Here is a 10,522-nt window from a genome sequence, read left to right as displayed (position 1 = left end):
CAGGTGCATGCTGGGAGATGAAGAGGTGACTGGTTGTCTAGAAATGAATGTAAATCTGAGCTTGTTTAATCCATGTCACTATGGCAACCAACGAGCTCACACACACAGTGTATTGATTCAAAACAGACCACGCCCCAGCCCGTGATGTCATGGCACAGGAGAAATCTGATTAGCTGTTCAGATGAAGGCAGTGATGTAGAGGAGGAGGTGTTACATAACAGGAGGCATCGTTAAAGTGGGGAGGGGGGGTGTGTGAGGATGCAAAGAAAGATGTAGGGAAGGAAAGAAGGAGGAGGAAAAGAAGAGGTTGGGGAGAGAGTAAGGAAACAAGGAAGGGGAGAATGAGAGATGGAAAAGGAAGAAAGGAAGGGGAGAAGGAAGAAAGGAAGAGATGAATGGAGAAAGAATGGAAGAAAGAGGAGAAGGGAAGGAATGAAGGGAGGTAGGGAAGAAGGAAGAGAGAGATAAGAAGGAGGACAGAAGATGGGAACAAATAGAAAGATTAAGGAAAAACAAAGGCAGAAGGAAGGAAGAAAAGGGGAGAATACATGGATGAAAGAATGTGGAGGTGAGACTAAAAAGAAGAGAGAAAACGAGGAGTGGATGCAGGGAAGGAAGGGAAGAACAATGGTAGAAAGAGAGATGAAAGAAGAAAAGACACAAGGAAGGATGAATAAATGAGAGGAAAGAGATGGAAAGTAGAAAGACAGATAGGGAGGTAAGTTAAAGAGGGAAAGGAAGAAAAGAGAGGAAGGAGGACACAGAAGTCGAAGGAGTGAAGGATGGAGGCACCGATGTGAGGAAGGACAGAAAAACAGATCTATAGATGAGAGGAAAAGAAGAGGGATTGAAAAAGGAAGTGAAGAAAGGTAGAAAGAGGAGTCAGGGATGAAAAATAAGCAGAGAGAAAAGGAGGAAGGGGAGGACAGAGAGGAGGAGGAGACACTCAAGAAGAGGGGGGCAGCATCACAGTAATCTGGGGCACTGAAGGCCACGTGGTTGTCACTATGACAACCACCTCCCTCTGTGATTGGCTGTTCGTGGAGCTGCAGTGCTGCAAACCCACCAGCAGGAGGACGCACACATCATCTGTGACTGTAACTCTACCGACCAATCACAGCTCTCTATTCCTCCCTGAAGTTCAAATCTGCTGGATCTGCTGACCTGATTGGACATTGTCTTCTGTAGTCCTGAAGTTCACCTCACACTGGATCTGTTGGACCTGTTGGATCTGCTGGATCTGTTGAACTTGTTGAACCTGTTGGATCTGTTGGATCTGTTGAATCTGTTGAATCTGTTCGACCTGGTGGATCTGTTGGACCTTCATGATGATGATATGATTCATTTCTCTTCTATGCAGCACTGTCACATTTTTATCTTTATTTTCCACCTTCGTTAATTTCTTCGTGGTTCCGTAAAATTCTCGTTTCGTGGAAAGAACTCTGATCAACACGTTAATGATTTTGAACTGCCTGGACTTGATTTTATGCCGAGGAAGTCATCTCCCATCCATGACCACTACATTAACAGTGAGGATTCTGTGGCGTTCATGGCTCAGGTGACCTGGTGACCTGGATGCCACACTGCTGTGATAACCCATCCTTGAAGATTCATGCTCCATAACATCAGGAGGCAGTGCAGTTTCTGGTCCAGGTTCTTGCCATCTCATCCTGGGACTACTGCAACTCCCCTACTGCCTGGCGATCTTGCATGTGTCATCCAGAATACAGCAGCCAACCTTTAACCTATCCAACTTCTCCCACACTGCTCCAGTCCTCCACACCCACCGCTGGCTGATCCCATTCAAGTCCTGATACTTGCATACCGTGCTTTGATTGGTTTAAGTCCATCTTACATGCAGGACCTGGTCAAACATACACCCCAGACCATCCACCACACTCTGCTACTCCCTCACTACCAGGGGTTGCACAGTGGTAGAGCAAGTTCCCCACTGAAATTAGGATCACACAAACTCTGCACCTGTTCACACTGAAAGCTCACCTGTTCAGACTGAATGCTCACCTGGTCAGATTAGTGCACTTGTTGTGACATTGAATGAAATCTGAGGTAAATAAATGTAATTTAATGTATCCCACCTTCGGATCTCAGATGTACACAGCTTGATGAAGTACTCATGTCCTTTACTTGAGTAAAAGTACCAAAACAACAACGCAGAACTACTCTGTTGTGTGTAAAAGTCCTGTTATGCTGTATCACATGTAGTAGTGGTAGTATTAGTTGTAGTTGTCGTAGTGTCAGTTGTGGTAGTAGTTTTATCAGATGTAGAAGTGGTAATATCAGCTGTACTTCTTGTCGTTTCTGCTCAGTGTCTCTCTGTTTCCCTCTGGTGGACAACACAGAAACATCAACAATCAGGACTGAGCACTTGTGGTGTTTCAGTGTTTTATGATCATATTGGTTCAGTTTTCACAGCAGAGTTTTCAACGTGCAGAAAATCTGAAATTTACAAACTGAACTAAATTCTTATGTTTACATTTGTTTTTGTGGCAGAAGCATTTTCCCAAAGTGACGATCAGATAAATTCAAATCCTGGACACAGAGACACAAGGCTGCAGGTGCCTCAGGTAACATTTGGGAAGCTCCGTTATGCTTGTTTGCTTCAGAGGCGCTGATTGGTAGAGTGTTCACACAAGACGAGATACTTTCTGAGTTCTCACCTATCAAGTCTCAAACCGTGGACTGCCATTGTATAAAAAGAACAAGAGAGCTTTAGACCTTTGATGCTTCAGGTTTCATTCTTAGTTTCATCTAATTTTTATTATTGTAATCAAATGATTTTTATTCTCCATCTTCCTGTGTCAAAAGGACAACTGCCGACTTTATTTGTGATGATATATTTTTATGATTTGAACACAACAGAATAATTCATCCACAAGGGCATCAACAGAAACTGTTAAAGTGTTTTTTTTTAATCACAGGTTCCTGCTGTAAAGCTATTCAGCAAACAAGAGGTGGTATTGTTCATTATTGTCATTTTGCAATATTATATAATAAGACTGAAAAACATTTCTTCATGGACACTACACCAAGTGACAATGACAAAAAAACTACACAAATATGACACAACCTCCTGTCACATGATCTGACCTGCGATCTTTATTGAGAGATAAATGAAGCTCATAAACACACCGTCAGAGAAAATAACTGAGCGAAACCTCTGAGTGAGAGCCACCACAGACAGTTACGGTTAGTGAGAGTTACGGTGACTTGGAGTTATCACATTACTGAGGTGGCGCTTGGCTCACAGTCTCCCCTTCTTCTAGTCTTTGCATGAAGACAGACGAACCACATCTTGGACCTCTCTGGATTCACAGAATTGAATCTGAAATAAAATGTTGACCTTATGACAAATGTATTGGTAATTTTAAACCAAACCCACAGAAAGAACTGGATTCTGATTGGCTAGATGTATTCTGATGAGAGCAAATCAGCTCTTTCATCAGGTGACAGCCAGGTGTTTCCCATCGTGCCCTGGGTCTTGCAGTCAGTGGAGAGCAGCGGTGGTGCCTCCATCACGTCAGATCTAACCAGCACGCACTGTGTAGTGATCAACTCTGAGCCGGCCTCAGTAGAACCTCAGTAGAAAACATGGAAGAAGAAGAATCAACAGAGGACGTGAACAAAACAGCGTAAATGAAAACACAGAGAGTTTTTTCAGTTCGGACCTGACAGGATGACAAAGATGGTGACAACACAAAGTTTACATTTTGAGGATCTTCTGTTCCTGGATCAGTCAGATTCACGTCAGATGTTCTTAGTGTTCTTTATTTTTCGCCGTCACACTTGGTGGATCATCCAGACATTCATGTTCCCCTCAGGATGAACTGTAATAACTAGCGCCACCATCAGGTCAACATGTTAATGTGTCCAGTAGTTTGGTTTATGATCAAATACATGCAGAACTGGTCACATTCCCATCAGCCTCTGCTATCCTTTGTGTTTAATGCGAATTAGCCAGTGTTAGCGTGCTAACAGGCTAAACTATGATAGTAAACGTTTTAAATAATGTAATAATGTATGCTAAACATTAGCACATTAACAGTGTGATCATCAACAGGACCTTTCTTCTGGATTGTAGAACAGAGAGCTTGTCTAATTTTAATCTATGCAGTTTAGTTTTCTGCTGCTGAATGAACTTTAGTCTCAGGAGGAGTCACAGTGGTTGACTTCATTTTGTCCAGTGTTACAGTGATGTGACAAGCCAATCACAGTCTAGCCTGAAACAAAGCACCTGTTTCTCTATTCTAATGAATGATATTTATTGTCTGGGTGAGCATTTTATCATTCTTTGTTGTCTTTTTTGAATCTCCCAGGTTGTTTTGTTCTTGTGGTCCTACTGTTTTCCTCTTTATAGTCCACATTTTCTACTGTCATTCTCAGAAATACAGAAAATTGAATTATCCTTGATCCTCGAGTCCACTGCTTCTCGATGGTACTGTACAAATCCGTATGTAATTATTAGCACCCTTTCCTGCAAATTTGTACCTTCAAAAGCACGATTAGACACCAAAAGGTACAAATCCTATTTCATGACATACAAAAGTGTCCCTGTTGTGATGTGCCTGTGAGTAATTCACTGTCAAGGACAAACTATCACTCATCTAGTCTCAAAATATGTAAGAATGAAAACACTGTGCTCAGGCAAACATGACATACAAAGATGTTTTAAAAAACCTTGTAAAACTTTGATGAACTCGTAGGTTAACTTCCCTCTGAAGGCAGAAATCATTGCATCAGACATGCACACAGCAAGGCTTTTAACATTTCTATCTTCATATCTGCGTGTCATTGGTTGAGCTTTTCTTTGGCTTCTCAGGATGAAAACGTATTCAACTAGTGTCCTGGTTCAGACCAGAGCCTCACAAAGCTGGAAGTGATTTGTGGTCTGAGTTTAAGATGCATCAACAGAGCATCACTTGAGGCCTTGGACATTTTGAACGTGAGTGTTCCATCTTATCCTGGTCTTTCAGAGGTTCGTGACTGCTCAGGCTGGATACTAGCTGGTCACAGGGATCTGGGCCTGCTGGGACGACACCTCCTGCTCAGTGGTAGTGGTTGGGAAGTTGATGTTCGGGTCGTCATCGACCTGGTAACACTTCCCCAGGTTCTTGATGACATTAAAGTTGGATCGAGCTGTTTCTGCCAGGCTGTTCTCCAGAATCCAACCATCAGACTCTGAATCTGGATCACCCAGCCGGAGAACGTTCTCCATGGCCGTCTGCAGGTAACGGACTCCTGTCAGGACCAGCAGCTAGTTGGAGAAGAAAAACATGATGACCTTAATGTAGCATGGACTGCTGCATGTCAACAGAAACATTGTGCATTGGTGTAACCGATTAAGGGTCGCATTATGTTCTTAAACTCATATGATGTACATAACTGCTTCTATCTGTTGTCAACAACCCTCACCCACACTGAAAGGTGTAGTGAAGGCCCGCCACCGTAGACAAAGATGGGGGACATGTGATACTGTTTAAATATAGAAATAATTAACATAATAATGAATGTTTTCACGGGGTTTTTAAGACATTTTGACTTTACCTCACGTTAGGTGTCAGAAATAATTGTGTGAAAATTTTATAAAAAGCTGAGAGAGAAGTTCAAACACCTCCTAGTTTTTCACAGCTGACCAATCAGAGTGAAGATGTGTGGGGCATGAGGCCTTAATACTGGTGGACCCAGAACGACAACTTTGAGTTCTGTGCTGGATGCACAAAGATGAAACTAATTTTGTTTTTCACCCAAATCACTGTGGATATATGGTCTGAGACAGCAGTCACTGCAGTACCTCAAACAGCCAGATGAGGAGCACTGTGAGGCCAATGGACTGCATAATACCGGTGTAGTGGTCCATCAGGGCCTGTCGGCAGCCTCTCCTCCACAGGTTCAGCTGCTGGCTCTGCTGGTCGTAGTTGAAATGGGCCGAGCTGTTGCTGACCTGCTGCTGGATGCAGGGCCGAGGGGAAAAGGTGCTGCAGCAACTGAAGGGAACACCGTCCATCAGGTACTTCCCATCCACATTACTCCTCAGACGGCTGCGCAGAAGGAGCAGGCAGGCTGTGAGTGGCTGCTACTGCTACTACTACTATTACTACAGTAGACATGTACTGTAAATTAAGTTTGAAATGCTGACAGTGTTATATAGACTAAAGCAGTGGTTCTCCACTGGTCTGGCTTCGGGACCCACCATCACCATTTAATGACTGAATGAATAGATGGCCCATCACTGCATAAAAAAAATCCCCTTCAAAATGAAAGCACAGCACGATTTTGTTTTTCTTAACTTTTTTTTTGGCCCAGGTCCACAACCCACTTTTGGGTTGCGACCCACCAGAAACACTGAACTAAAGGATGAGGTGAACAGTCAGGTAAACATGTGTTCAGTGCTTAAAAACTCAGCTGTGATCTTGTTGAATAAACAGATTGTCTATAAATCCTGCAGACAGGTTATATTGAGTCTCTTGGACCTGAGTTGAACCTGGTTGGTTAAGCCTCATTAATCCTGTGACATTTGACCCCAATAGCTTCCAGCCTGAACTGCAGTGGACCAATGGCCTCAATCTGAAAATACTCTGTTTACTCTCTGCTGACAGACAAGAACTGGCTGCAGCATTTCTTATTTACTCACATTTCCATCAACATGTTACGAGACAACTAAGCAAATCTACTGATACGTCCTGTAGTGCTGACTTCACTGTCCCTGTTTCTGGTGTGATATGATGGTACACTGTCCAAAGCCAAGGCTAAAGTGCTTCAGCTCTGTCAGTCACTTGTACTCTTTTTATCTTTGACATTTCTGTCATCAGACCTTCATCAAAAACTGCAGGCAGCACATATACTGTATGTAAACAAAGCCAGAGGAATATTAAAAAATATCATGTGCAATATTACTTTTTATTACTCTTCAGTGTCATTGCCAACGGCCAATTACAATACTACTTTAGTTACTTATTTTACTCAATTTATCTCACTTTAATACTATTCTATGAGGCACTGATGAAATCACTTTACACTTACAGTTATCTACTGTAAAACATTGAAATCCACCTAAAATCAGTTGTAATTTTTTTGGTTCTAATAGAATCCACTAGATTCCAATGTACAGTGTAGATCTGCTGATATTCACCGGGATCCTCTAGAAACTGCTGGAATCTATTAGGCACAGAACGAATGGACTAATATCCAGTAGGATCTGCAGGGATCAACAAGGATCCTCTCCAGTCGAAAAGATATTTCAAAGACTTCGGTGAATCCCAGCAGATCTGGCTCCACTTACTCCATTACTGTATTGCTGGTCATGTCCAGGTAGCGGTTGCTGATCCACTGAATGTGGAACCAGTCACGATACCCAGTGTTCCCACAGCACTGGAACTGGATCTGCAGCAAGTCCAGAGTCCTCTTCAGATAGCAGCGACCTGGCGTGTCCGTGTCTTTGTAGTACCGCATGGTGTTCCTCAGGCCCAGGAACAGTGACTCCTCCAGCTGGCTGCGGATGCTATAGCACATGAGTGCCCCTGCCAGGACACAGGTGGTAAAGAACAAGGTGCAGATGATGTATGGCATCATCACCAGCTTCCAGCGCAGGAACTTGTTGGTGTCAGCGCAGTCCAGGCAGATCTTCCCACCCAGAAAGTTGATGCAGCAGGCCGCTAAGCCTGTAGTGATCAGCGTATGTGGTACATAAAGGATCCCCTGGTCTGACATCACTTCCTGCCATTTCTGAATCTCTACTTTAAGGAATAAGCCCAGGCCAAAGAGGATAGCTCCTGTCAGCACAGAGATCCAGTTGAGCAGCCAGAGGACCTCTGCTAGTTTTTCTCTCTCCACCTTGGTGAAGGTCACTTTACCGACTGCCATGTCAGTCCTGTGGTTCTTATGTGTATCAGGTCCAAGTGGCCACAAACATGGCCAAAAATCAGGAGTGCCTTAAGGTGCTGACCACCAAATGCTGCATTATAAATGTCAACATTTGCCTTTCACCTCCTTCCCAGATGGTTTTCGCCAATCAGGTTTCACTTACTCCTTGTCTCTTCCATCCGGCTGCCCATATTTGGAAGTTCTTGACTCTGCCTCATAAAACCAGGCTCAACTTGAAACCCAGCAATCAAGAGGTAACAGTTCATATCACCACTCATACAATCTGTTGTTGCATCAACTCATAGCCCTCACATCCAGTGCACAGGGGTCTGAGAGACTCAGATGTTAATGGTCAGGGTTCAGGGTGGGCCTCTCCTCGAAGGAAAGCTGGAAGAAAGAGGAGGGAGAATGACAGTGGCTCCTCTCTGCAGAGCATCATAAGGAGCTTAACAAGGTATTTTAGGTACTCTTGACTGCAGACCACAGCTCCAAAACACAACCAGGATGTGGCCGCTGCAGGGAAGCAAGAAGGTCAAAGTTGAACAAAACTGGTGCTGATATACTGAACATGATCAACATCACACTGACTGTGTGAGCACAAGTCTTCTATTCCCCTAAAAATAAGAATCAGCTCACAGGTGGAGTAAGAATCACACAGAAATGTTAGGGTTCAGATCAAAATCTGTTCAGTACAAATTAGTCACGTAAAAAAACTCTTCCTTTCCTTGAACATACTGTTTCTGAGCATGCTCAGTTGCTTTGGTTCAAACACATTTCCTCGGGAAGACCTACCACTCCACCACTTTTTGCTATTTGTGAGCCTTCTGATACCCTTCAGAGAGGTGCATCTTTCTCAGAGAAACCATCTCTGAAGACGTGATGTTTTGTAGTTTAAGGCAGATACGCAAACTGACCAGTAACTCCAGCAGTGAACTATCCAGATCATTCTGTTACTGTCGTGCAAAACTGCAGCTAACCAACAACAACAAGAGTTCACATGTAAACAGGAAGCCTTACAATCAGATTGTCGATCAGATTCATAACTAGTTGGTCATTAATAATCTGTGTCAGAGCGGTCAACTCGTCGAGGAAAATGAAAGTTAAGATGAGCTGAGATGAGCCATCTCAGATTCAACCAGCTGCACGACGCTGAAGATAAAGACAGAATTTTACCTCGGTGACTTAAAGCTGTCGGACATCCAGCTGCTCGTCTGTCTTCCCTCCGACCTCCCATCATCCTCGAGACCGGTGAATTCTGCCACAGATTCAGAGCAGCAAAGCAAATATTGCAGCTGAGAAAAAGAGTTGTGAGGCGTCCGTTAGCCTGCACTTCTAATCTCCTTAGAGCTAATCAGCCTTGCAATAAGCTGAGAAATCTCCAACCCCCATTCACCAGCTGGACCATCAGCAGGATACTACGTGTCCATGACAGTGTGTCCACATATTGTCCACCTCGATGAGCCTTCTGACTTGGTAGACCGTGGGAGTATTCACTAGAGAAGTAGGGTTTGTTTAAACTGTGGTGCTGGAAGGGTTAGCGTAGTTTAGGATGGAGAACAACGGCAGAAGCTCAGTGTAGCCTCATGTCCCACCGAAGAAGACCAAGAAGATTAAAGTATGGACACAGGTTCTCTGAGGCCATGTGGGTAGAGAGACTCCAGTTCAGGTTCAAAAAACAGTAGTTGAGTCTTACTTCAAAGTCCATTTGGTAGCAGTTCCTGAGCTTTTGATCACATCACATGAACTCAGATAGTTTGATGGACAGACATAGAGAGATCTTGAATTGTATGTTTCTCAAAGTACTCAAAGACTTCATGACAACATCCATTTAAAGCTACTAAATGCACCTTGTAGAGACACAGTTGAGTCAATGGCTTTGGCTCCTGCATTGTTGTCCTGTCGGGACAAGGGGTCGGTCAAGTGCTGTTTGTTCGTGTGAAAATCTAATTAATACTGTCGAGAACTGCTGGGTCCATGTCAACATCATACAAACAAAACAGAAACAAACTGGATTTCAATGCCCCGACAGACAAATCTGTGCTCATCAGTGAATATTCTGGTGGTTTTAAACTAAATGTGGACATTTGTAGATATCAGATTTAGAAACAGTCAAAATGTAGAATCTTGAATTTCAATTATTATTGTTCTTTAAAATGTCTACAGACAAGTCAACAATATCTAACTTACTTCTATTTCCCTCACCCAGAGTTATATTTTGAATATATGCAGACAGACAGAGACAGACAGAGAGACAGAGAGACAGAGAGAGACAGAGAGACAGAGCGAGACAGAGAGAGACAGAGAGAAAGAGAGAAAGAGAGAGACAGAGAGACAGAGCGAGACAGAGAGAGACAGAGAGAAAGAGAGAAAGAGAGAAAGAGAGAGACAGAGAGACAGAGAGAAAGAGAGAGACAGAGAGAGACAGAGAGACAGAGAGAAAGAGAGAGACAGAGAGACAGAGAGAAAGAGAGAGACAGAGAGAGACAGAGAGACAGAGAGACAGAGAGAGACAGAGAGAAAGAGAGAGACAGAGAGACAGAGAGACAGAGAGAAAGAGAGAGACAGAGAGACAGAGAGAAAGAGAGAGACAGAGAGACAGAGAGAAAGAGAGAGACAGAGAGAGACAGAGAGACAGAGAGACAGA

General features: G+C 43.5%; 1 protein-coding gene across 1 annotated transcript; it reads right to left on the bottom strand.

Annotated features, from left to right (window-relative positions):
- Window positions 1-3,094: 3,094 nt before the first annotated feature.
- Window positions 3,095-9,197, bottom strand: LOC143336457 (photoreceptor outer segment membrane glycoprotein 2-like). Its single transcript, XM_076756656.1, has 4 exons — window positions 9,052-9,197; window positions 7,298-8,265; window positions 5,810-6,056; window positions 3,095-5,272 (listed from the first exon to the last, which is right to left on the bottom strand). Exons 2-4 carry the CDS (start codon window positions 7,876-7,878, stop codon window positions 5,018-5,020), a joined length of 1,083 nt encoding a protein of 360 aa, XP_076612771.1. The 5' UTR covers window positions 7,879-8,265; window positions 9,052-9,197; the 3' UTR covers window positions 3,095-5,017.
- Window positions 9,198-10,522: the final 1,325 nt, after the last annotated feature.

The sequence above is a fragment of the Chaetodon auriga genome, chromosome 18 (genome assembly GCF_051107435.1).
Source record: "Chaetodon auriga isolate fChaAug3 chromosome 18, fChaAug3.hap1, whole genome shotgun sequence".
Lineage (NCBI taxonomy): Eukaryota > Metazoa > Chordata > Actinopteri > Chaetodontiformes > Chaetodontidae > Chaetodon > Chaetodon auriga.
The sequence above is the reverse complement of the archived record's forward strand: the minus strand, read 5'-3'. Positions and strand labels throughout refer to the sequence as shown.